Raw genomic sequence first — 22,340 nt, forward strand, 5'->3', positions numbered from 1 at the left:
CAATTACCCATGAAAACTTTGAGATGGACAAAACTAGCTATCGTCTTAAGTCATCTTTTTTGCTAACATATGGCAACAGAGAAAACATGAGTTTGACTTTTAGTAAACCTTGGTAGAATCAAAGTTTTATACTTGGTGCCAAGAATGCTAAAGACCTATCTATCTTAAGACAACAAATTTAAATTAGTTTAAATATCAAAGTATGTTCCACCTGGGTCCACTTAAAAGCTAATCAATGTGTTCCCCATTGTTATTTTTACCTGGGGCACCGTGGGGCAATCTGAAGTAGGTGGTGTTAAGTCCAGGGGTGCTCTTCACTCCATGACAGTGAGGGGAGGAGGAGGAGCCAACAGCACCAGCGGCACTGAGAATGGTATAGGAACCAGTTATACAGGCCCTACCCAAGGTGCTGCAGAAATAGGAGGAGGGGGAGGGAAAGGTAAGAGGCCAGGAGCTGCCAGAAGGCAAAGAAAGAGGGTTCCTTGTTCTAAACCTCATTAGTTCACAGATGAGCAGAAATCATGTTATGGGTATTGTTTGTTTGTTTTCCCCACCAAAGCAGAAATACATAGTTGATGTTGGGGTGAAGAAGACAGGGCACTTCCCTGAAACAAAGGGAGTTTTGGCAGCTGCTTGGGAATATTCCTTAAAGTTCCCATCCTGAGGTACACTAACCACAGTTGGCTCCAATTGTAGCCATTAACCTGGGGAACGAATGAGGGAGAAGCTCCCACATCTATTTGGAGGAGGAATGGTGAGAGAGGGTCAGTGTCCCTTTCATCAGGGGTGGCTGGTTTCCTCCAGCAACCTGGGTTCTGGCAGGAGGAGACCTATTTAGATAATTATCACCCAGGATCTCAAGAGGGAGTTTACTGGCCTGTTTACTGACTAAACATGTTCTGGAAGAGGCTGTTAAATCCAGGTCCTGATTTAGAGCCATGAAGTCTTGTACCTAGGATATCTGTCCATTGCCCTGTTTCCTGTAGAAGAGATCTAACTGATAGATCCTACTGAGGCCATGCAGTGTTACAGGAGATCAGTCCTTTCTTAAATTTTGCAATCGGAATTGTGGGTTAAAAGGCATTAAACCCACTGAATTTACAGTGGGTTAAAAGCATTAAAAGGCATTAAAAGGGAGAGTCCTTAGGAACTGAAGAAGAGAGAAGGTCCATTACCAAGAAAATCCACCCCACCGCCCCACTCTCAGGTGGCAACCCATGCAGGATATGTCAGAGGTTCCAGGTGTCAATGTGACCCGCGGTGTCCCTCAAATGAAATCACTATGATCACTGCCTTGCCATTAAAGGCCCCATAGGAGGGATGCTAGCAGCCCCCAGCTTCCCCATTGCATTCTAGACTGCAAATGGGTGCCAGGTATCGATGAAGATACTGTGCCTTGCCTTGCCATGAAGAACTCATTGTTTTTAACCCATGGAAAACATTAGAAAAGTTTTACAAGGGGAAATTACCCAAATAACCTAAGTAGTTAATAGAGGACATTGATGGAAAATAGTAAAAATGGAAATTCATGATGGTCTAAGGGACATTCTAACATGTAGACTTTTACAACCAACTTCCCTAGGAAATGGTCCCTGTTTGGGTTTTAACTCAATCAGGTACTGGTTTTGGCCAGCTCTGAGTGGAGGTCTCCCAGCCAGAAGTGACTAGACCAGAGATGTGGAGGGGATCACATTGGACCAAAGAAGAGGAACTTCACATGGGAGTCCTAAAGATCGGCAGCCATCCTGGTGACTTAGGTGGCCATCTTGTGCCCAAGACAGACAGCTTTGTATAAGGACATGAGTAAAGAGAGGGCAAGTTTCTGGGTCTCATTACAATTCTGACCACGGTACTAAGTTTCAGCCAAAAGGCAGGCTTTCTCCTCCCCTTAGAGTAGCCACTGGAGGACTAGAGGATTGCAGCATGAACAATTGACATGAAAGTGTTCCAATAAGACCGTACTCCTTAAAAAGGCCTTGAAATCAAAGTAAAGAAAGAGAAGAGAAAGTACTCACCAAGTTTGCACCGAAGCTCAGAGTCCAAATGAGAAGACTCAAGCCACATGTTTGGACACCAAAATGATTTTGAAATGTTGGGGTTCAGAACAAATGGTCAAAAAAGAATTCTTGAGAATGTCTTTAGGGCAAAAAGCCCTATTAAAGCACAGGGCAGAACCCATGGGCAGAAAGAGTTGCACTGGAGTCATGAAGAAGTGGCTAATTCTATACTTTTAAGTTGGGAGTGGGTTAGGGAAAGCACAAACCTCCAAGGTAGTTTGGAAACAAGGTTTCCAGGATCCTGAGTGAGCTAGCTATTGTTTGGAAAAGGTCACTTCTTACTGTTTAGTTAAAAACTCAGTCATGAGACCTTTCAGATGTATATTGGTGGGCCATATGCTTAGAGGATGATTGTTAACAAGTATCTTGGGGGATAGAGATAAAGGAAGTTTCCAGAGGAATTTCTATATGTTTAAAGTAGACTCATAGGATCCTGGGACGTCAGGCTAAGAATTCCTTTTGCCCTTAGCCAAGTGTCAACATTGAGGCATCTGAGCTCCCAGAGGAAGGTCACTCTGCCTGTTTCAAGGACTCGTCAATGGGTTGTAAGTAAGTAGAAAAGAAATTTAATTTTTCTTATGCCTTCGTTTCCTACATCATTTTAGAACCACACAAATACCTAGGAGGGATGTGCCACAAGGCTGGGGACTGTATGCTGTTTTACTGTGTATGCATTGCAGGGAAATTAGTGGGCAACCCAGTGTCAACCTAACACATTCCATGACCAAAGACACAAAGGACACAGACAAAGAAAAACAAAAACCATCTCTGGAAAGAAATGGATCAGTAACCAACAAGTTGTCTTAGCATAGTTAACCAGAGTTGCTAGACTTAAGGAACTAGTTCCATGAATATTTTCTCCTGCTAATCTAAATTTAGATAGAGGGAAAAAGGACTCTCATCCCACTGAACTCTGCAGATAGAGATTCTGGGAGACTGACATGGTAAGAAATCTTACCTTCTGTCAGCTGTGTGTCAGATGTCCCAGGATCTTTGAGCAGCAGCTGTGTCTGGGGCAAGCAGTATCCAATGAGTTTAAGTATCCCGCTGACTACGTCAACTATTGGGGAGTGAGAATTTCCTTTCCCCTTCAAGGTCCTTCTGCTGGACTAAGAATCAAAGTGGCTTGAGAAATATTAACAGGAGAAAATCAAATTTACTTTCAGACGTACAGTGAATCCACACATACACAAAATTCCAAAGACAGTGCGGCAACATGAGACTTAATAAGAGCTAAGGATGAAGGGTAGAGTTCTGAAGAAACAAAGGGGAGAAAGACCATTAGCAGGAAGGTGAAAGGAGATATTTGGAAAACAAGGATTGCCCTGTTATGCAGATAAGGTAAAGAGGAGTCTCCTTTATAGCTCTCTTCCTGGTACAAGAAGGCAGTTGGGGGGGAGATAAAGAGCTTTTCCTGAATGTGCTGGGTTTGGATTGCTTTTAACTCAAAATAATATTCATGCCAAGGTAGCCTATCTTAGATTGACCTCCCCAGGGTGTAATGAAGGAAACAGGCTGTTCCATGTGGGGGACGGGCAAGTAGGCAGGGCCTTAGAGGCAAGGTTAACCTTGATCCATATTGAAACAAGAGCAGGAATGAAATGAAGAAGGGTAAGAGTGAGCACTGAGTTGGGTTCCAGGAGTGTGTGTGGGAGAGGGGAGGGTTGGTTTGTAGAACATTCCATGCAGAGGAAGCTGTGTGAGAAAATAGAAGGAGGTGTGAAAGAGAATGGCATGTTTGGGAAACTGCAAACAATTCCATATGGCAGGATCACTGAATTTAAGGGGGTGGGGTTATATCGTTAGTAATCTGCTTAGAGAAGTAAGCAGGAATCGCATCTTTAAGGGCCTTGTATATCCAAGGCTGCAATCTGCAGTTGTGGCCATTCACTTCCAGACTTGGAACCTCTGCCCTCTGGGGTCTCCATCCCTATTCCACAACTCTGACTGTTTTGACGTTTTGTCTTCTTCCCTCTTGCCTTGTATCAGAAATTCTGGGTCTCTGGTACTCCTCAGGCTCATCAATCCAGCCTCACTCTCTCCATCAACATTTCATTCCTTCTGTATGCTATGCCCGAGCCTCTGGAGGCTTCTGGCCTCCTGGAGCTATGCTCAACAGTGTTACTGGGCTCTCTTTCCTGTCCCAAAGCATCTTCTTCCCTTGGATTCTGTCCATTTATATTCTCTGGGCTTTTTTCCTAATTATCGGATTGCTTCTTCTCAGTGTTCTTTATAGATTTCCCTTCCCTTTTGGATTCCTTGGATGCTGGAGTTGGCCCTGATTCTGTTCTCACTCCTTTCTTCTTTCTCTTCCCTATGGGATTTCCCTCACTCCAATGGCTCCAATTACTATTTTTGTGTTGATGAAACTTAAAAATCTCTATCTCCTGTGCAGCATTGTCTCCTAAGTGTCAGATGGTGTAACCATTTGCTTACTCAACCTCACCTTTTTAATGCCTTTTTTTTTTCATGGTAGACATCTGTTGCATTATTTTATTATTTTTTACAAAATATTGTAAATATTTACAAAATATTTACAAAAATTTTTTTTACAAAAATTTATATCCATTCAATTTTTAAAATTTAGTTTATTTTTTTAAAAATTTCAGTGTTCCAGAATTCATTGTTTATGCACCACACCCAGTGCTCCATGCAATTCGTGCCCTCCTTAATACCCACAATCAGGCTCCCCCAACCTCCCAACCTACCCCCTCCAAAACCCTCAGTTTGTTTCTCAGAGTCCACAGTCTCTCATGGTTCGTCTCCTCCTCCAATTTCCCCCAAGTCACTTCTCTCCATCTCCCCATGTCCTCCGTATTATTCCTTATGCTCCACAAATGAGTGAAACCATATGATAATTGACTCTCTCTGCTTGACTTGTTTCACTTAGCGTCATCTGTTTCAGTCTCATCCATGTTGATACAAAAGTTGGGTACTCATCCTTTCTGATGGAGACATAATTCTCCATATATACTGGACTTTGGTATATATGGTATATATGGACCACATCTTCTTTATCCATTTGTCCATTGAAGGGCATCTTGGTTCTTTCCACAGTTTGGTGACTGTGGTCATTGCTGCTATGAACATTGGGATACAGATGGCCCTTCTTTTCACTACATCTGTATCTTTGCAGTAAATACCCAATAGTGCAATTGCAGGGTCATAGGGAAGCTCCTCCTAAACTTAACCTTAAACTCAACATGCTGAAACTAACCTGATTTTTTTTAAACAGCTTTTTTGAAGTATAATTTATATACTAGAAAATTATTTTGTTGTAAGTGTCCGATTCAATAGCTTTTAATAAATTTACAAAGTTGGGAAACCATTCCACAAGAGAATTTCAGGACATTTCCCTCACCCCCCAAAGATCTCTTACCCATTTACAAATATTCCCCGTTCCCATCCCCAGCCCCAGGCAGCCAATAATCTACTTTCTGTCTTGCGTATTAGTGGAATCACTGATATATGACCTTTTGTGTCTGACTTCTTTGACTATAACCTGATGCTTTTGAGCTTCACCCATATCGTAGCATGTATTGGTACTTTGTTCCTTTTCATTGCCAAATCATATTTCATTGTATGGATATACCATATTTTGTTTACCCATTCACCAATACACACACACATTTGGAATTTCCACTTTTTGGCTATTATGAACAGTGTTGCTATTTGCTATGAACAGTGTTGCTATCCACACAATGTGTGGACAGCCTTTGTCTACATGTTTTTATCTCTTGGGTTATATATAGGAGTGCATTGCTAGGTCATATGGAACATTTATGTTTAACTTTTTAAAGAAACAGCCAAAGTTTCTGTTAAGAAACAGCCAAACTGTTCTCCAGTGACCTTGCTATTTCTACTCATCATCTCCTAGGGATTTCTATTTCAATTAATGGCTATACCATTCATCCAATGAATACTCCAGAACCTTGGAACTCCTTTTTTATTCCTCCTTCTCCTTATCCCCAAATTCCATTACTCATCAAGTCTAGTCGATTCTACTTCCCAATTCTATCTCTAGACCCATCTCCTAATCTTCTAAATAAATTTATTCTAAAATAAACTCCCCAATTCTATCTCTAGACCCATCTCCTAATCTTTGCCTTCGCTATGACTATCCTAACTCACGCCACTGTTATTTTCTGCTTTAGGAATCTCCTCATTCTTCTGCCTATCTCACCTTCTATAATCCAGTCATTTAAAAAAAAAAAAAAAAGGCTGTGAAACATTTGATGTGTGCAAAAAAATCTGAACCATAAATAATTTATAAAGCATAACAATAGAGTGAAAGCCCTATGGGTCTACTACCATCCAGCATAACCATTGCTAACACTTGACCGTTGCCAACACTGCAGATGTGCCCCGTGAGCTCTACTCCACCCAATTCTTCTTCAGTGGCTCCTTATTGTTCTTAGGATAAAGTCCAGACTTGCTATTTTAGCTTTGTAAGTTCTTCATAAGTTTTGAAATCCTTTCCCAGGGACTAATTATCTACCCACGCCATTCTTTTCTTTCAGATTCTACCATTCAAAATCATCCTCCCTGCCCTCCCTTGGACCACTGGGCATTTTTCATATCACAGCTCCCATCACTTGGCATTCACAGTTGCTCATTTGTCTGTTTTTCCCAACACCTAGCTCTGGGACACAGAGGCCTGGTCTGTCTTGCCATTGTATCTCCAAGGTTTTGCACGGTGCTTGGCACACAGTAAGTACTCAGAGAGCATTTTTTGACTATTTAAAGGAAAGTGATTTCCATATATCCAGATAAAGATGGCTGGTAGATATTTGGAGCTCAAGAGAAAGATCTAGGCTAGAGATACCGATTTGGGAGAATTAAATCTTGTCAGTAAAATTAAAACTGTAGGAATAAATGAGACTGCCGGGGACAGGGTGAAGGGTACAAAGTGGGTATAGTACACTAACATTTATGGGTCAGGCAGAAGAGGAGAGCCAGCGAAGGAGGGCAAGAAGGAGCAGGAAGCAGGATGACTTGAGAAGACAGGGAATCTGGGGGGGAAAGAGACTCTCAATGAGATGGGGGAAGCACAGCCTTGAAGTTTTGGAAGGTCGAAGAGGATGATAAAGTGCCAAGGATAGGTTGGGTCTTGCATACAGGAGTCGTTAGAGACTGTGTCAGAAGGTTCTGAGGAGCTAAAGCCAGAAGGCTATGGGGTGGAGAATAAAGGCACATGAAGAGCAATGAGTTAAGCTTCCATTCAAATGTTTTTGAGCATCTTTTCTGTGCCAGACCCCATGCTAGGCTGAGCATTATGTTCAGCTCCTGGGAAAGATCCAAGAGTCCACAGACAGGTATGATGTACAAGCTCTGGAAAAGGGGACTCCAGAGGGTACAGAGAGCGTGGATATTGAACCCTTTGTCTTCCACTTCCAAATTCAGGGAGCTCCTCAGCCCAAGGTGTTCCTTTCCTTTGAGTTTTGGGAGGCAGATGGATGTGCAGCTCCCGTTCATCCATTTCTCTTGGCGGAGCGGGAGGAAGGAGGGGAGGGAAAACTCCTTAAGGTCTCCTTTTCCTCAGGCTTGACTACAGTATGTACCTCTCACTGTCATTTCTGCCTCGTCCTGCTCCCTCCTGATCTTTATATATTCACACACGTAAGGGAAGAAAGTCTTTCCCCCGTTGGTTGACTTTTCCATTGCCGATCTGACCCGGAGGGTTCAGGAAGTTCTGGAAGGGCTTGGAAACCACCCCAGGGGAAAATGACCTCATAGGAATGGAATGAGTTTTTAGGTTTGGGAAGCTAAGAGATTTAACAGGCTTCTGCCAGCAGAGGGAGCCCCAGGGTTGGGAGAGAAAGATCCGACCGCAGGGTTTAAAATGCGATGGGGACTCGTTTCGGGCGATGTTTTTAGCAGTCCAGAGGTATTTATGGGTTAAGTTCAGATAACAGGGAATGAAAGAGGGAGGGAGGGAGGAAGAGAGCCTCATAATACATTGACATGTACACAGAAGCGCGCGGGAGCGCGCGCGCGCGCGCGCGCGCACACACACACACACACACACACACACACACACACACACATCACATTTCCCGCCCCCTGACCCCTCCCTAGACGCACTCACAATTTCGGCTTCCAGTCCAGTGGTTGCTGCACCTTTGCTGTGCAACTGAATCATCTGGGGGAACTAGGGGCAGGTTTCCAGGCCCCCTCAAGGCCGGTGGAATCAGAACCAGCAAGGGCAGGACCTAGGCATCTGTATTTTTACAAAGCTCCTCAGGCGATTCTGAAGTGAATGTGGAGAGACTGGTGAGCTGCTCTGGGTAATTAGGTAAATACTTTAACTATAGCTTGTTCGAGACTTAATTTAATGGCTCCAGGCATCAACATGTTGACTGCTAGCTAGAATGGAATTCGAGGGAGACCGCTGTTAGGACTGAGCCATTTTCGCTCTTATTTTCTTTTTTTAATAATTTTTGTTTATTAATATAATACAAGAGGAGGGTTTAAAAAGTCACATGGCACCAAATGGGTTATAATGAATAACAGCGATCCTTGTTCCTCCCTTCCCCGTGCCCTAGTCTCATTCAAAGGCAATCACTGGTTTAAATCTTATTTTTTTCCTCCCTCTGGGAATCAACTCCATATTTTCAAACAATATCCTGTCATTGCTGTTTCTGGATTTTGCAATTTTAGAAATTGTGCATTTGATTACCTACTAAGGAATATTAGGACTTTGCTTTTTCTTACAAGGCTCACAGATGCTCATTTCTTGCCTTTTAGATTCCTAGAACCATAATAGCACACTTTTTAATTAAATCAATAGTCGGTGTTTATATTATTATGATCAATTGTTTACAGCACAGCAGTATAATGTACTGTGATTGCATTTCTTTTTTTCTCTCCCCTTTCCTCCCGAGAGTTAATAATCCCCCCATTTTTGTTTTCTTAGTGAGTCATCCGTATTTTCCAAATGCTCTGATAAGAGCTCTACAACTCAAATAAATTGGTCAATTTCATTGAATAATCTAATGTTTTTCTTTGGAGACATCCCTCCTGGAGCCCCAAGCTGTTCTGATCCAGTATGAACTGGGAGCTTGACAGGCTGTTTTCTAGGACTTTCCCTTTGCTGACCACCTGGGAACTCAGCCTTTTTTCTCTCTTGGCTCACTTCCTTATGAATGGTAGAGAAATGTTTTTGACACCTTGGAAGCAGGAGTGATATTTCGCGGTGAACATCTTTATGTGGCATGAATCCATCAGACGTTGGCCAGGTAAACCCCAGTGAGGCAGTTCTGTTTGCTTGTTTAGTTTATATTCCCCTCCACTCAGTTTGTCTGGGTAAGGATTTCAGACTGAAGGTGATTTTCTCTTGGAATTGGAAGACTGGGCTGTACTGCGTTTCAGTTTCTAGCTCCGGTATTGTTAACTGAGAAGTCCAATTGCTCTCTGGATTCCTAATCCTTGATTTGTGAAGTGTTTTTCTTCTCTTTAGAACTTCAGGGATCCCTTTATTCCTGGGGTTCTAGCATTTCTAAAAATGTACTTTGTGGAGAGGGGTGCTTTTTTCTTCCATTCATTGTTTTGGGCACCCAGTGGATCTTTTCAATGTGGAAATTCAAGTCTTTCATTATGGGAAATTTTGGAGAAATTATCTTTTTATTAATGTATTCCCCTCCACCTTCTCTTGTTCTCTTCTTGGAATTCTTATTAGAAGATGTCAGGGATCTTGGACTGATCCTGTAGGGTTTTATTGTTTTTGTCCTGTTTTTCATTTCCCTTTTTGTCTTACTTTCCAGGAGATTCTGTCAATTTTATCTTCCAGTGCTTCATTTTAATTTTGAAATTTCTAGTTGTATTTTTATTTTAAAAAGTTCTTTCTTGGAGCGCCTGGGTGGCTCAGGGGGTTAAGCCTCTGCTTTCAGCTCGGGTTGTGATCTCAGGGTCCTGGGATCAAGCCTCGGCATCGGCATCGGGCTCTCTGCTCAGTGGGGAGGCTGCTTCTGCCTCTCTGCCTGCCTCTCTGCCTACTTGTGATCTCTCTCTGTCAAATAAATAAATATAATCTTTAAAAAAACATAAGCTCTTTTTTGGGATGCCTGGATGGCATAGTTGGTTCAAGTGTCTGCCTCTTGTTTTTTGCTCAGGTCGTGCTCTCAGGATTGTGGGATCAAGCCCAGCATAGGGCTCCCCACTCAGCACAGAGTTTGCTTGTGATGTTCTCCCTCTCTTCTCTACCCCTCCCCTCCCACTCTCTCTTAAATAAATAACTGAATCTTAAAAATAAAATAAAATAAAGCTCTTTCTTGTTCTCCAGTAATTTTTCTTTCTTTTTTTTTTTTTTTTTGGAACAGTGGCTTCCTGATCTCTATGCATGGTTGCACTGTCTTCTTTTACCTCTGGGAAAATTTTAATGTTGCGTTGGCTTTTGTTGTTTTCCTCTGCTCTCTGGATTACTTGTGTTGGAGTCTCCATCTTCAATGCCAGAGACTTTCATTCCATGCTTGGTGACCCTCAGAGCCCATTCCTTGGCTGGAAGAATTGGGTGTGAGAGCAGGGCTTTTCAATTCTCTCAGGACTCTGCCAGAGGGTAATCCAGAGAGTGCTTGGCAGTGTCATCGAGGGACCCCCAAAGTCAGTGTCTGTGGTCTTCCTTTCTACAGGGCACTTTCTACAAGGAAGCATCTTGGATTCTTCTGCCCTAGTGCAGGCTTGAGTAGGATGAAGGATAAGCTCCGCTGTTCCTGGTCCGGGAGCTGAGCCAGGACAAGGGGCTGGGGAATCTCATCTTTCAGAACTGAATCTTTCTCTAATCCTTCTGTTTCTCCCTCTGTGCCTACCGCACCCCGTGCTGTGCCCGGTTTCCTTGAGCCTGGTGCCTCTGGCCAGTATTTCCAGAAAATCGATTTCCCTTTTTCACTGGGGGCCAAGAGAGGGACTCTGGAGTGTCTCCCATTTCCCCTACCCCCCCCCCATCTCTGGGGCTGTGTGCTGAGATGCCTGATACCCTGATCCCTGACACTCTCCTGCACTCTTTGGCCTCTCGTGGGCTTCCCATCATGGACCCTTGGGATTCAGCAGTCTCTTTGCAAAGCAGTCTCAGCTTTGCAAAGCCATTTATCACTCATCCATCCACTTTTCATCTTCCAAACAGTGTTGACATCTCTCATCTGCCGTTGTTTCTATTCCAGTTCTCCTTATCCTTGTGGTTTATAGCATGTAAATTCTTCTACTGTGCTCAGTGCATTTTATCAGGAAGCAGGAATTAATGTTTGTTCAACCGCCACATTTAATCCTAGATAGCTTTTTTGAGTAGCTGGTCAGGCTTGACATGATGGGAAGCTTATAATAGTCACATCTGTTTCCCCCGAGTTATTCGAGACTCAGGCACATGGAAATGAGATGTTCATTAAATCATTTTAATGGAAGAAAATGAGGGGAAATATTTCATTTGTTCATTCATCTATTCCCCCCCCCCAAACATTTACCGAGTAGAAGCATATGCCCAGACTGGTGCTAGGTGCCAGAAAATAAAATCTGAGCAATATTTGGTATCTTCCTTCAAAGAAATTATAGTTAATTATAGGGAAGGTAGGCAGGTAAATCAAAGGTCACAATAACATAATAATATGCTATCATAGGGGTGTTTGCAAAGGGTGCTCTGGGAATACAGAGTAGGGTGTTCAAATCAGTCCAAGATGCTGGGAAAGGCTCCTGGGAGGAGGTGGCCCTGAAGCTAAGTTTTAAAGGAGAAATACAACTAACCGAGATGAGGAAGATGGGCAAAGGGCAACCCCAATAGAGGGGACTGTGTGTGTTCAGGCAAGGAGTCTAGAAATAGCATGACATGGCAGAGGAACCTCAAGTAGGTTGAAATGGCTGGAGCAGGGTCCCTGCTGGGGAGTGGCCTGAGTAAGAGCCTAACGGTCACTGAACTATAAATATCTACCTTAGTCCAGAGCGTGAGCCTGGGCCGACTGATGAGAGATACAGAAATAATAATATCTTATTCCCTCTGTGAATTTGAGCCAATTTTGAAAAATGTTATTTGTAAAATGAGGATACTATGAAATTACATAAAGAAATTACACAAAATGCTGGGTCAGTGGCGGGAATTTAAAATATTCTAGTTGTCTTCTGACAAACCTGCCTTAAATCTTTCCTCTCTCTCTCTCTCTCTCTCTCTCTAGTCCCCTAACAGTTATAAAACAGATTCTGGAAAAGCTTAACTATTAGGAAAATCTTTCCTTCTCTCCCATTCTGCTAGGCAGGGGATTACTTAAGCATCTTTTAACTGAATATTTTTTTAATCAGCAGATGCAGTGTTTATGAGTTCTTGGGTGTCTGGGGCACCTTCCTGTAAAGTCTGGGTGTCTTTTTAAGGGCCCTAGGGTGAGACCCGGAGAAATGAATTCCAGTCTCCTCTCCACCACTAACATATATGTGACCTTGGGCAAGGCCCTTTCTCTGCCCTGGCTCTGATCCCCTCAGCTGGCAAACGAGAGGAATTAAATTAGATTACCTTTAAGGTTTATTCCAGCTCAGTAATTAAATGCAGGGAGCTTTTAGTTGTACCGATACTAATATAAAGAGCGAGGTAGGATTTTTGGATTTTTACTTTCATATCATCTATTTTTCATATCATGATATTTTCATATATCATGAAGAGGGAAAGGCAATTCTTTTCCAGTCTTGGCAAGCAGGCAGAAGTGGGATTCCTCACTCCTTACCTCTCCTACCCTCCTACCCTTTCAGCTTCTGACGGATTTACTCACACAAACCCCAAAAAGAAATGCTGGCACTAAAAAAACAAAACAAAACAAAAACACAAAAACCAAAAAAACCCCTCAAATGTGTCCTTCTGAATTGTTCTGCACTGTTGGGAAAGTTGGGGGAGCCGGGACTCTTAAAAGCCAACTGTTGTGAAAACACATCATCATCGTGTACAGTCACGGTCCAAAGCATGAGTCCAGCTGTTTTAATCGCCCCAAGTGACTGCATCGGCCAACGACAACCTTCTGGTCTATGGATGGCAAGTGAGGGTTTGGGTAAATGGTGGGAGGGGGGATGGCATTTCCTGTTCCCCTCGGGTTTCTCTAACTGACCAGAAGGAAGTGCCTTGGAATTCTCCCTGAACGGGCCCTTTTTAAGGCTCAGAGGGTCAGTATCCTGAGCAGTCAGCCTGGACTGGGGGTAAGGAACAGGCGAACAGCACATGCAGAATTTTGATTGACACCTTCCGGCCTCCCTTCGTCTATTGAACAAGACTTCTTGCGATAACATGGAGCCTTCCTCGAGGCTCCAGGTTTCAATACTAATAATATTGGCGGGGCCGATGACTGGCTGTAGCCTGCAGATATCGGCGTTCTCAGCAATTCCCAACACACAGCCTGGTGTTTGTGCTCGGTCATCGGTTTAAAGCCAATTTTTAAAAAAATGCTTACGACCTGCAGTCTTTGTACGATTTTAAAAGAACAGGAAGACCTTTTAGAACTATTTTTGCAACTTTTTGTTCCAACTTTACTTTCTGTCCCAAAATGATCAGAATGCTCCCAGTGCCAGTAACAGACATCTCGTTCCATCTGCGTCTTATCATATCTTCCCTCCTACACACTGCAAATCTCATCGGGCATTTTTTTTTTTTTTTGACCAGCATTGACATTGGAATCTCTCTTCAGCCCAGACCTCCAGTTTATTCCAATAGATGCATTATTTCAATAGCGGTTTTCTGGGGGCCTACTGTGTACTAGGCCCCGGAACAAATAGTGATGCTGTTATATATAATGTGATTTTAAAAAGTCTTACCTTGAGGTTTCAACCAAATTTGACTTCCTTTTATTGATCTCCTGTTTCCTTTTGCTTCTTTTCTCCCTTTCCCTCCTCCTCTGCCTTCCCTTCTGTTTCATCTCTCTCTTTCCCTGCGGTTTCCCACTCTTTGGGGAGGGGCAGGATTTCCTGCTCTGAAGTTGGTTGGTTTCTGGGAGGAGCCAGAAGACCTGCTTTGGGCCTGGAACCAGCTGGTCTGCCACCTGACACAAGAAGGTGAAACCCAGGCCAAGGAAGAAGGGCCTTCTGCTAGGACAGAGCTTGCGGCCAGGAGCTGCTGGGAGAGGAGCCCCAAAGGGAAGCCAGAGCGGACCAGTGGGTCAGTCCTGGCAAGCAGGCCCAGGGTCTCTCCCCAAGGGACAGAGCACCCCAGGGCTGGAAGTATTGAGAGGGGTCCTGGTTGCCCTGGAGACTTAGCCATTACTGTTGTTAGCTTTACACAGGCCAGAGGCACAAAGGCAGAGACCCTGTCCCATCCTCAGCAAAAGCTCTTTGCTCCAGCTCTGATCCCTGGCTTTGGCTCATGGGGAGATACTGAAACAAGAACTGGGTTTGAGCAGATTCTCCTGCCCCACCGGAAGAGACTTTAGGATCCAGTGTACTCCGTGAGACATGTGTATCTGCACATTTTTCAATTATGAACTCCTCAGGGAGTCATCTAAGTGACAAAAACAATTACGGTGATCACATCAACAGGAGCAGGGAGTAGACAGTGGAGGGGAAGATGGGAGCCTGCCACGAGATCCAGGTGGGGTAGGGGCTCCCAGTAATTCCAGCCTGATTCACACCAATTAATGATGGAAGCTCATTCCTCAGTTTAGAGGTTTCGTTCTTTTGGACTAAGGCATGGACAACAGTGTGCCCGTACAATGTTCACTGTCTTTATCCATTTATTTATTCACCATTCAACAGATATTTAATGAGCGCTTACTCCATGCCGGGCACTAGGGTAGAAGCTGGGAATAGAGGGTTAGCCAAGCTAGACATAGGCCCACCCTGAGGACGGGTATAATTGACATGGTCGCACAGTGGTGTCTGAGATTTGAGGACAGAAATTTAGAGGAAGGGCTGGAATTGTTGGGTGCTAATGTCTCCCTTGAAACTGCATCACTGGATAGATTTTGGCTCATCATCTTTCTCTTTCTTAGTCAAATGGGACATTGTTTCTTTCAACAGTGTTTGTCCTTGCAATAACTAACTGTAAGTATCCCTCTCTAGAGGCTCCCAGTTCTTAGAGGATAGACTTTTTAGTTCTGTTTTTCTTTCAAGGGACAGTTGTTTTATCTAGAGAACCATAATTCCTATTGATTTCTAGCTTATTTACTTTCTAAGTCTCTCTGAAAATGCCTAGCCACAAATCGGACATTCGGGGTTTCAATTATTTTTTTCCTCTCATTAAATCTCCTAATTTATATTTGAGCCCATTAAAAGAAAGAAAAAAAAACTGAAAAAGACTAGTCTCCTTTACTTCAACTGTTGGGTCTACTCCAGCATACTCTTTGAAAATTTCCTGAAGTCTGTTTTCATTTTTATTTAATTTATAATTTTGAATCCTTGTCCACTGTCCCTTTAAAAGAAAGGCTTCTGGAATTATCTTTTGTACTGTATTTTCTATTTTTTCTTGCTCTCTTAAGGCACTTTTTTCTTTCATTTTACATGGCTGAGTTATTTAAATTTCTCCCTTCTTCCATGCTGCTTTTATGTATTTTTTTTCCAGCTGTAGTACTAACGATTGATTGAACTACTTGGTACAAGTCTATAGCCCAGAGCAATAAGTACCTAATAAAATCCTATTTAACAAATGTCTACCCAACTTCTTTAGGTCTAGAAACATCTTTAATTATAACTCTTAATATGGCTCTAGACCAGGGCTTAAATTAGGTCTTTTTAAAAAAAAATTCAATTTATTTAAGTCGAGAAATGGAACAAACAAAAATCCCTCAAAACAGTTCACCCAGCTTCTCTACGACTGCTTTTTGGTTTAGCAAGGTTGCAATGTGATTGCTTTTTTTCCAGAGAAAATTCTGATGAAAGGATGGCTCATCTAAAAGATCAAGCAAAGATGAGTGGAAAGAGAGCAAAATGAAATAAGGGTGGGTTTCAGAAGGCATGAGTCCTTGAGAGAGACCATAGTGGAATTAGAATTTTGCTTTTTAGGCCTCAGCATATGAATTAAAGAAGCAAACTATTGATTCTTTAGATTTCTGGAGTCTTGCTTAACCTGTATTAGCTTATTCTGGGGTTTCTCTTAAATGAATTAATTTACTGATTTTGACATGTTGAAGTTCCTCCATGATGGCCATTGTTGTTCTAACTCAAAGGTTTTGTCCTTTATCAAAGTAAGCACAAGAGTTAGGATTATAGTGCAGCTTTACATGGGAAGGAGGAGTTCTTCTAAGAGGAGGTTGCAGTTTTGACATAGAAGAACCCAGAAAGACAAAAGAGGCTGTTTAGAAACAGTGTGTGCCTGCAAGTGGTATCTTGCATGCCTTTTCTAAGCAGAGGTTAGGAAAGGGCCATGCAATCCAATGACCTGACAATGTTTGACCCCGGAATACAGACTGAAAGTGTATTCCTTCACACATTGATAAGACAGAGCTTGCTTTCCTGAAAGTTTTGTAGGAGATCCAAAGCTAAGTTTGGCCAATTACCTTTTCCTGAATTGGGTACCAGTCTAATGGATCTCCAGCTATGATCCCCTAGGTCAACTTGGATTGGATTAGTGATTTATTGGGCCATTCCCTTTGGAACACTCCCTTATACATATATCAGAAATAAGGTATTCCAGAACAAAACAAAAACACAGAAGACAAGACATTACCATATAGACAAACAAAAACAAAAGTAAAGTGAGCAGCAGGGGAATAAGCAGTTTAATGACACAAATAGTTATCAAATGGTATACTTCCACACAAAGGGTCTAATGACATATATGAAACCAATGTCTAATTACTCAGTGATAGACCTCCTAAACAAAATGTCTAATGACCTTATACAAAGGGCTAGGTATGCTTATTTACCAGCATCTACACCTATCTACCAAAATACCTAGTTACTGTGTACAAAGACTGATGGTTTTATACAGAGGCCTACTTGGTTACAAATCACAGAAGTGGTGAGAAGTCAGTTGAAACCACTGGAGTTCAGACTGTCCTTGGGACTGACTTAGCTGGCAGCAGGTATGAAGGGCAAATAGAGTTTGGCACAAGGAACCTCGGAAGCATACTTGTTGGTTTTTGGGAAACACAAAATTCAGAGATTGGCATACTTTCCCAGGCTTAAGTGGGCTGACATTACCTGTAGATACATACTTATTGTTTGACTGCTTGGCACTCTGGAATGTATTTATGGGGTGTTTCAGTTCCTGGTTGGTTGGCCCTCAGTCGTGATGGTCTGTCACTGGTTGGTTGGCTTGTAAGAGTGTGTCCGCTGAGGTGAGTTGCCATTGATGGAGCCAGTGGGTTTAAACTAGTTCTGGAGATCATGGTTACAGAACAATCAGATTTGTCCTAAAGATGTGGCAACTTTTTAGTGTTCTCACAGTTGATACCAACTATATGCTTTCATTAAAACATAGTACAAGTTGGAATCTGATATAACACAAAATTACATATTTATCTATTTTAATAGATTAGAGTTTTATAAGGAACAAGGTGACTTCTAAGTGTTGCATGATGACAAAGTTTGAGAACCATTAGGTTCAATCACCAGGTTAAGATATTTTTAAAAAAATATTTTATTTATCTATTTTACAGAGAGAGAGAGAGATCACAAGGAGGCAGAGAGGCAGGCAGAGACTGGGGGAAGCAGGCTCCCAGCTGAGCAGGGAGCCCGATGTGGGGTTCCAATGCGGGGCTCGATCCCAGGACCCTGAGATTATGACCTGAGCCGAAGGCAGAGGTTTAATTCACTGAGCCACCCAGACGCCCCCAGGTTAAGGTATTTTCTAAGAGGCAAAAGCCTTTGTAGGATGAACTTAATTGGGAAATAGTTTTTTTTTTGGAATTAAATTCATTATTGTTATTATTATTTACATTATAGTTAGTTAACATATAAATTCATTATTTTTAATAATCATTTAGTAAGAAGGAAAATATTTGTCAACATGCTGAGAAAAAGAACAAAAAGGGGTTGGAAACACAGAGCAGGTGTGTGTGTTGGGGGCGGAGGGAAGGGTTCAGAGAAGCAGACTGGAATAGGAAATATACCCCCTCTTTGGTGGTTGTACCAAATAGAATCCCAGCATCTTATAATTGGGTGGGACCTCAGAGGTCATTAGCCCAATCTCCTTTCCAAGTTCAGAAATCTCCTTTCCAGTTTATTTCCAACTTCTGCTTGCATGTTTTTAGTAATGAGTTTACTGTACATCATAAGGAAATTCCTTAGCTTTTGAATGACTCTGATTTCTTAATGACCTAAGAACTGCTTCCTTGTACTTCTTTTGCGTTTTCAAGCCACATAAAATAAGTCTGTTTATTGGAATTTATTGGATCAATATGGCTGCCTTTCAACTATTTGGAGGTAAGGATGTGGCAGGATTTTATTGTAATTTCTCTATTCCTCTATTCAGTTGTTCCAAATGTGACAGGGTTCTTGGATTTTTATATGCCCAAGTCCCTCTGATCCAAGTAGTTTTTGTTTGTCAAGGTCTCTCTTGAAATATAACAACTATCATTGACCAAAAGCTTACTGTTTGTTAGGTACCTGCGTCAGCACTTTACATGCATTGTCTCAGTTAATTCGCAAAAATAATCACTAGGGAGGCACTATTTTATAGATGGTGCTTAACTTAATTAACCTGAGGCAGAGAGTTTATAAGTAACTTGTCCAAGGTCTTAAAGAGAGCAAATGGAGGAGTCAGAATGCAAACCTAAGCAAATCCTCGGGTTCTCTTAACTTTTTTGGTTTTCCACCTGCCAGATTGTAAAGTAAAATAAAATTACCTCCTTGTCCCCTTTTCTGGACATACCACTCCTAATACATGTTAGGAGTTTTTGTTTTTTTGGAAGACCCTTGTTTGCTTATATTGAGCTTGTAATCAGGGGAAACAGCTAGGTCTTTTTCATATGATCCGCTGCTAGAACAAGCGTTCATAATTCTGGGGCAATGCAAGTGGATTTTTGGAATTAATTCTGTACTGTATCTTCTTCTCCATTCAGTTTCAACTGTGCTTCCAATCTGTTGAGTCATTTTGAATCCTGACTCTACAACCTCAGCAACGGAAATGATACGTATACCTTCTGTCACTTCTCCTAGGTTGATGATAAAATTGCCACGCAGGATAGGGCCATTTTTGTCCCTGTGCAAGGAGAGGGCTGCTATTGATAACTACTACAGTCTCTGGAGACCGCCTCAAAACCTTGATTCTGAAACTCTTAAGCAAACCTTTTTCCTTCCTTTCCTTTAACCCAGGGCTTCTCGACCTCTGCCCTACTGATTGCCATTTGGACTGGGGAGTGCTGTGTTGTGGGTGGGTGTCCTGTGTATTAGAAGATGTTTTGCAGCATCCCTGGCTTCTACTCCCTAGGTGCTAGTAACAGTGCCCCTCTCCCCCTACCAGACAACTAGAAACGTCTCCAGACGTTTACAAATGTCTCCTGGGGGGACAAAATTGCTCCTCCTCTGAGAATCAGTCTCTGACTTCATAAATAGATTACCTGAGCCATCAAGTATTTACTAAGAACGGATTATTTGCCTGGGACTTAATAATTTCTGTGAACATTAAAGAGGAAGAGGAGGACAAGGAACTTGATCACAAGATTATACTCTATTCCTGGAGGAAGAGGACTCAGATGGGAGATAACCTGTCTTTTCTCCTTCTAACCTAGAGCTTCTTACTATGATTTGAGTTGAGGAGGAGGAAGGCTGGGTAGAGCCAGAGATCCATTTTGGGCATTCTTGGGACCTTGCCTTCTGTCTTCTGACCAGCTTGCTAGTTTTCTTTTTCTTTCCTCTCTCTCTCTGTTAAAATACAGTTAGGAAGAGGAGCATCTGGGTGGCTCAGTGGGTTAAGCCTCTGCTTTCTGCTCAGGAGATGATCTCAGAGTCCTGGGATCAAGCCTCACATCAGGCTCTCTGCTCAGCAGGGAGCCTGCTCTCCACAACCCCAGCCCCCCAGCCTACTTGTGATCTCTGTCAAATAAATAAATAAAATCTTAAAAAAAAAAAAAACAGGAAGAAAGAGGTATCAGTCAAAGGAGCCTCTCTGGTCAGGTGTGAAATGGCAGATAGGTTTTTTGCCTCGAATTAATCAGTATCTGCTATTAGTATACTGTGGCTCACAAGCTGATTTATCTTCTGATCCTAAAATGCTAAGCCTGGTGGGACTTAATAAAACTTTTTCTGCCTCCCCTAACATGAAACAAAAACGAATCCTCCATATACTTAGAAGCACGCAATAGGAGGATCAGAGTCCCTGACAGTGAAGCAAATGCTGCCTTCGGCTCAGGTACTGCTCCCCCCACATGGCTCAGCTAAGACTCCCTCTGCCACCCTCTCTGCTCACCCTCTCTGCTGTCCGCCCCGGGGAAACATCCTTAGGAATCAGATACTGAGACATAGTATAAAACGAGTTTTATTTCAAAACGCAAAATGGTGGTCACTGTAATAATTAATAATAATAACAACAAGAATATAAAAAGCATTCCCCGCCTTCCACCCTAGTGCAAAATGGTAGATGCACTCAGATAGCTCGAAGACACGTAATTTTGGACACGTTATCCTGCAATGCTGCACAGCAGCAACACTTAATCCCAAACTCCTTTTGGTGGATCCGGGTGGTAGTTCAGGTCTGGAAGCGGGTGGCTTCTCAGATCTAAGTCCAAACAGCCCAGGACTCCTGCTCTCTCCCCCTTGAGCCCGACCCCACACGCGCCCTCTTTCTCGCACTCAGGCTTTCTCTCCCCTCCCTCCGCGGGTTCCCAGGGGTCCTACGAGGCGTGCTGCCGGATGGAGAGCGCCCGGCTGCAGAGGACGGCCTCCTGCTGCTTGCTTTTCGCCCGCAGGGTCTGGGTCGCGAGGCTCTTCCGCCCTTGGGCCGCCTGGAGCTCGGCCACCGCCGCCTCCTCGTCCCGCAGGCGGCTAGCGGCGGTGAAGGGGCTACACACAGTTTCCACCAGGCCGATCACCACGCCGACGAAGGCCAGCACGCCGCCCAGCACGTACAGCTTCAGCACCTTCCGATTGGGCCTCTGGGCCATCAGCTCCCTGGCCAGCGGGATCAGCTCCTGCACCGTTTCCATCTCGGGGCCGGGGGTGACCTGCGGAAGGGGCGACGCAGGAAAGGGGACCGTCAGCCACGGAAGGATGGCTCCAGCCTGCCCGAGCTCCCCTCACTCGGCTGTCCCGCAGGAAGGGGGGCCCGCCCCGGACCCCGCCCCGCCGCGCTCTCTCCCGCGGGGTTCACCTTGGGGGCGCAGCGCGATCAGGAGGCAGCGCGAGCGGTCAGCGCGTGCGGGGGTCTGGCCGGCCTCCGCGTTCTCCTCCGACGCAGCCGCGGCTCTTCCAGGTGGAGACTCCGCAGCTGGCACCTCGGCGGTGCCCCGGGGCCGCTTATATCTTTTCCTCCGAGACCCGCCTCCCGGGCTCCCCTGGCCCGGGGCCAGCGCCGCTAGCGCCAGAGGAAGGAGGGGGAAGTAGGGGGCGGGGGAGGGGCGGGGAAGGACCTAGGTGGGGGCGGCCAGGAGCTGTGCACGCCTGGGTCTTGAAGCTGGGAGTCCCAAGCAGGGGAGACCGCGGCGGGCGTGCCGGGATGGGGGCTGCCGGGACGCAGGAGGTCCCCCTCCGGGTGCGCACCCCTGTGAGGACCCGGAGCCCTGGGAGGTAGCGCGGGCACACCCCATGTGACTCTTCTTTAGTGTTGTGGGTGGGTGGCCCAGCTTTCCTTGCCCTGGGTGGCCTGTGAGGGACCCCTAATGAGGACATCGCGGGAAGGGGGGCCTTCTACCTAACCGGAAGTTCTTTGGTTTTTATTCCTAAGTGTTGTCATTTTCCCACAGGTGTGGGGACCGGAGGGGAGAAGGCAAGGGGGAGGGATCCTGGAAGGAGCAGAACTAGGTTTCAGGGCTCTGTACGTGCCTGTGTTTCTTTCCAGCTTGACTGGTTTTACTCACAGGTGCTAGCCCTAATAGGGTCACTTGATAGATTACTACTTATTGAGGGTGACCTTTTACACAGGTGTGTGTGTGATGCCTCTCTGCTCTTGCGCCTGTTTGTATCTGTACTTCTGGGTATCATTAAATCCAAATTATCTCCACCCCTACTTGAGAAGTGCAGCTGGGGGTTACAGGGCAGAGAAGATGGAAGGGGACTGTCCATAACTTTCTTCTGCGGGTCTGGAATGCAAATAGCTCATGCTCTCAGTGAATGCTTGCCACTTCCCTGGATCTGGGGGTGCAACGCCACTGTGCTGGCTCCTAGAAACGGGCAGAAGGGTGAGAGCAGAGGGTTTGGGTAAGAGCTGGAGAGAGAACTCTTGTGGGGAGGGGCGCCTGG

The 22,340-nt window shown here is 44.1% G+C and overlaps 2 protein-coding genes across 4 annotated transcripts in view; both read right to left on the reverse strand.

The window, feature by feature from the left end:
- HSD11B1 (hydroxysteroid 11-beta dehydrogenase 1) overlaps positions 1–13,924 on the reverse strand; it is a 63,325-nt gene extending 49,401 nt beyond the window's left edge. The window contains exon 1 of one of the 3 annotated variants that reach the window (XM_032878119.1): positions 13,827–13,924. Coding sequence is in view for 1 of the 3 variants with exons in the window: in XM_032878118.1 (XP_032734009.1) it covers positions 261–498 (238 nt within the window). In the remaining 2 variants the exon portion in view is untranslated. Of the gene's footprint in view, positions 1–260; positions 514–8,145; positions 8,253–13,826 lie in introns of those variants that run through there. The other 2 variants (XM_032878120.1, XM_032878118.1) reach the window with 2 other exon arrangements.
- A 6,479-nt stretch (positions 13,925–20,403) lies between these two features.
- G0S2 (G0/G1 switch 2) lies at positions 20,404–21,385 on the reverse strand. The gene is made up of 2 exons (XM_032878121.1): positions 21,253–21,385; positions 20,404–21,106 (listed from the first exon to the last, which is right to left on the reverse strand). Exon 2 carries the CDS (start codon positions 21,086–21,088, stop codon positions 20,777–20,779), a length of 312 nt encoding a protein of 103 aa, XP_032734012.1. The 5' UTR covers positions 21,089–21,106; positions 21,253–21,385; the 3' UTR covers positions 20,404–20,776.
- Positions 21,386–22,340: the final 955 nt, after the last annotated feature.

This window comes from Lontra canadensis, unplaced genomic scaffold (assembly GCF_010015895.1).
Source record: "Lontra canadensis isolate GAN:19392208 unplaced genomic scaffold, GSC_riverotter_1.0 scaffold63, whole genome shotgun sequence".
Classification (NCBI taxonomy): domain Eukaryota; kingdom Metazoa; phylum Chordata; class Mammalia; order Carnivora; family Mustelidae; genus Lontra; species Lontra canadensis.

Excerpts from the sequence above, each read along its gene's own strand:
- G0S2 (XM_032878121.1), bottom strand. The coding sequence starts at position 21,088 with ATGGAAACGGTGCAGGAGCTGATCCCGCTGGCCAGGGAGCTGATGGCC.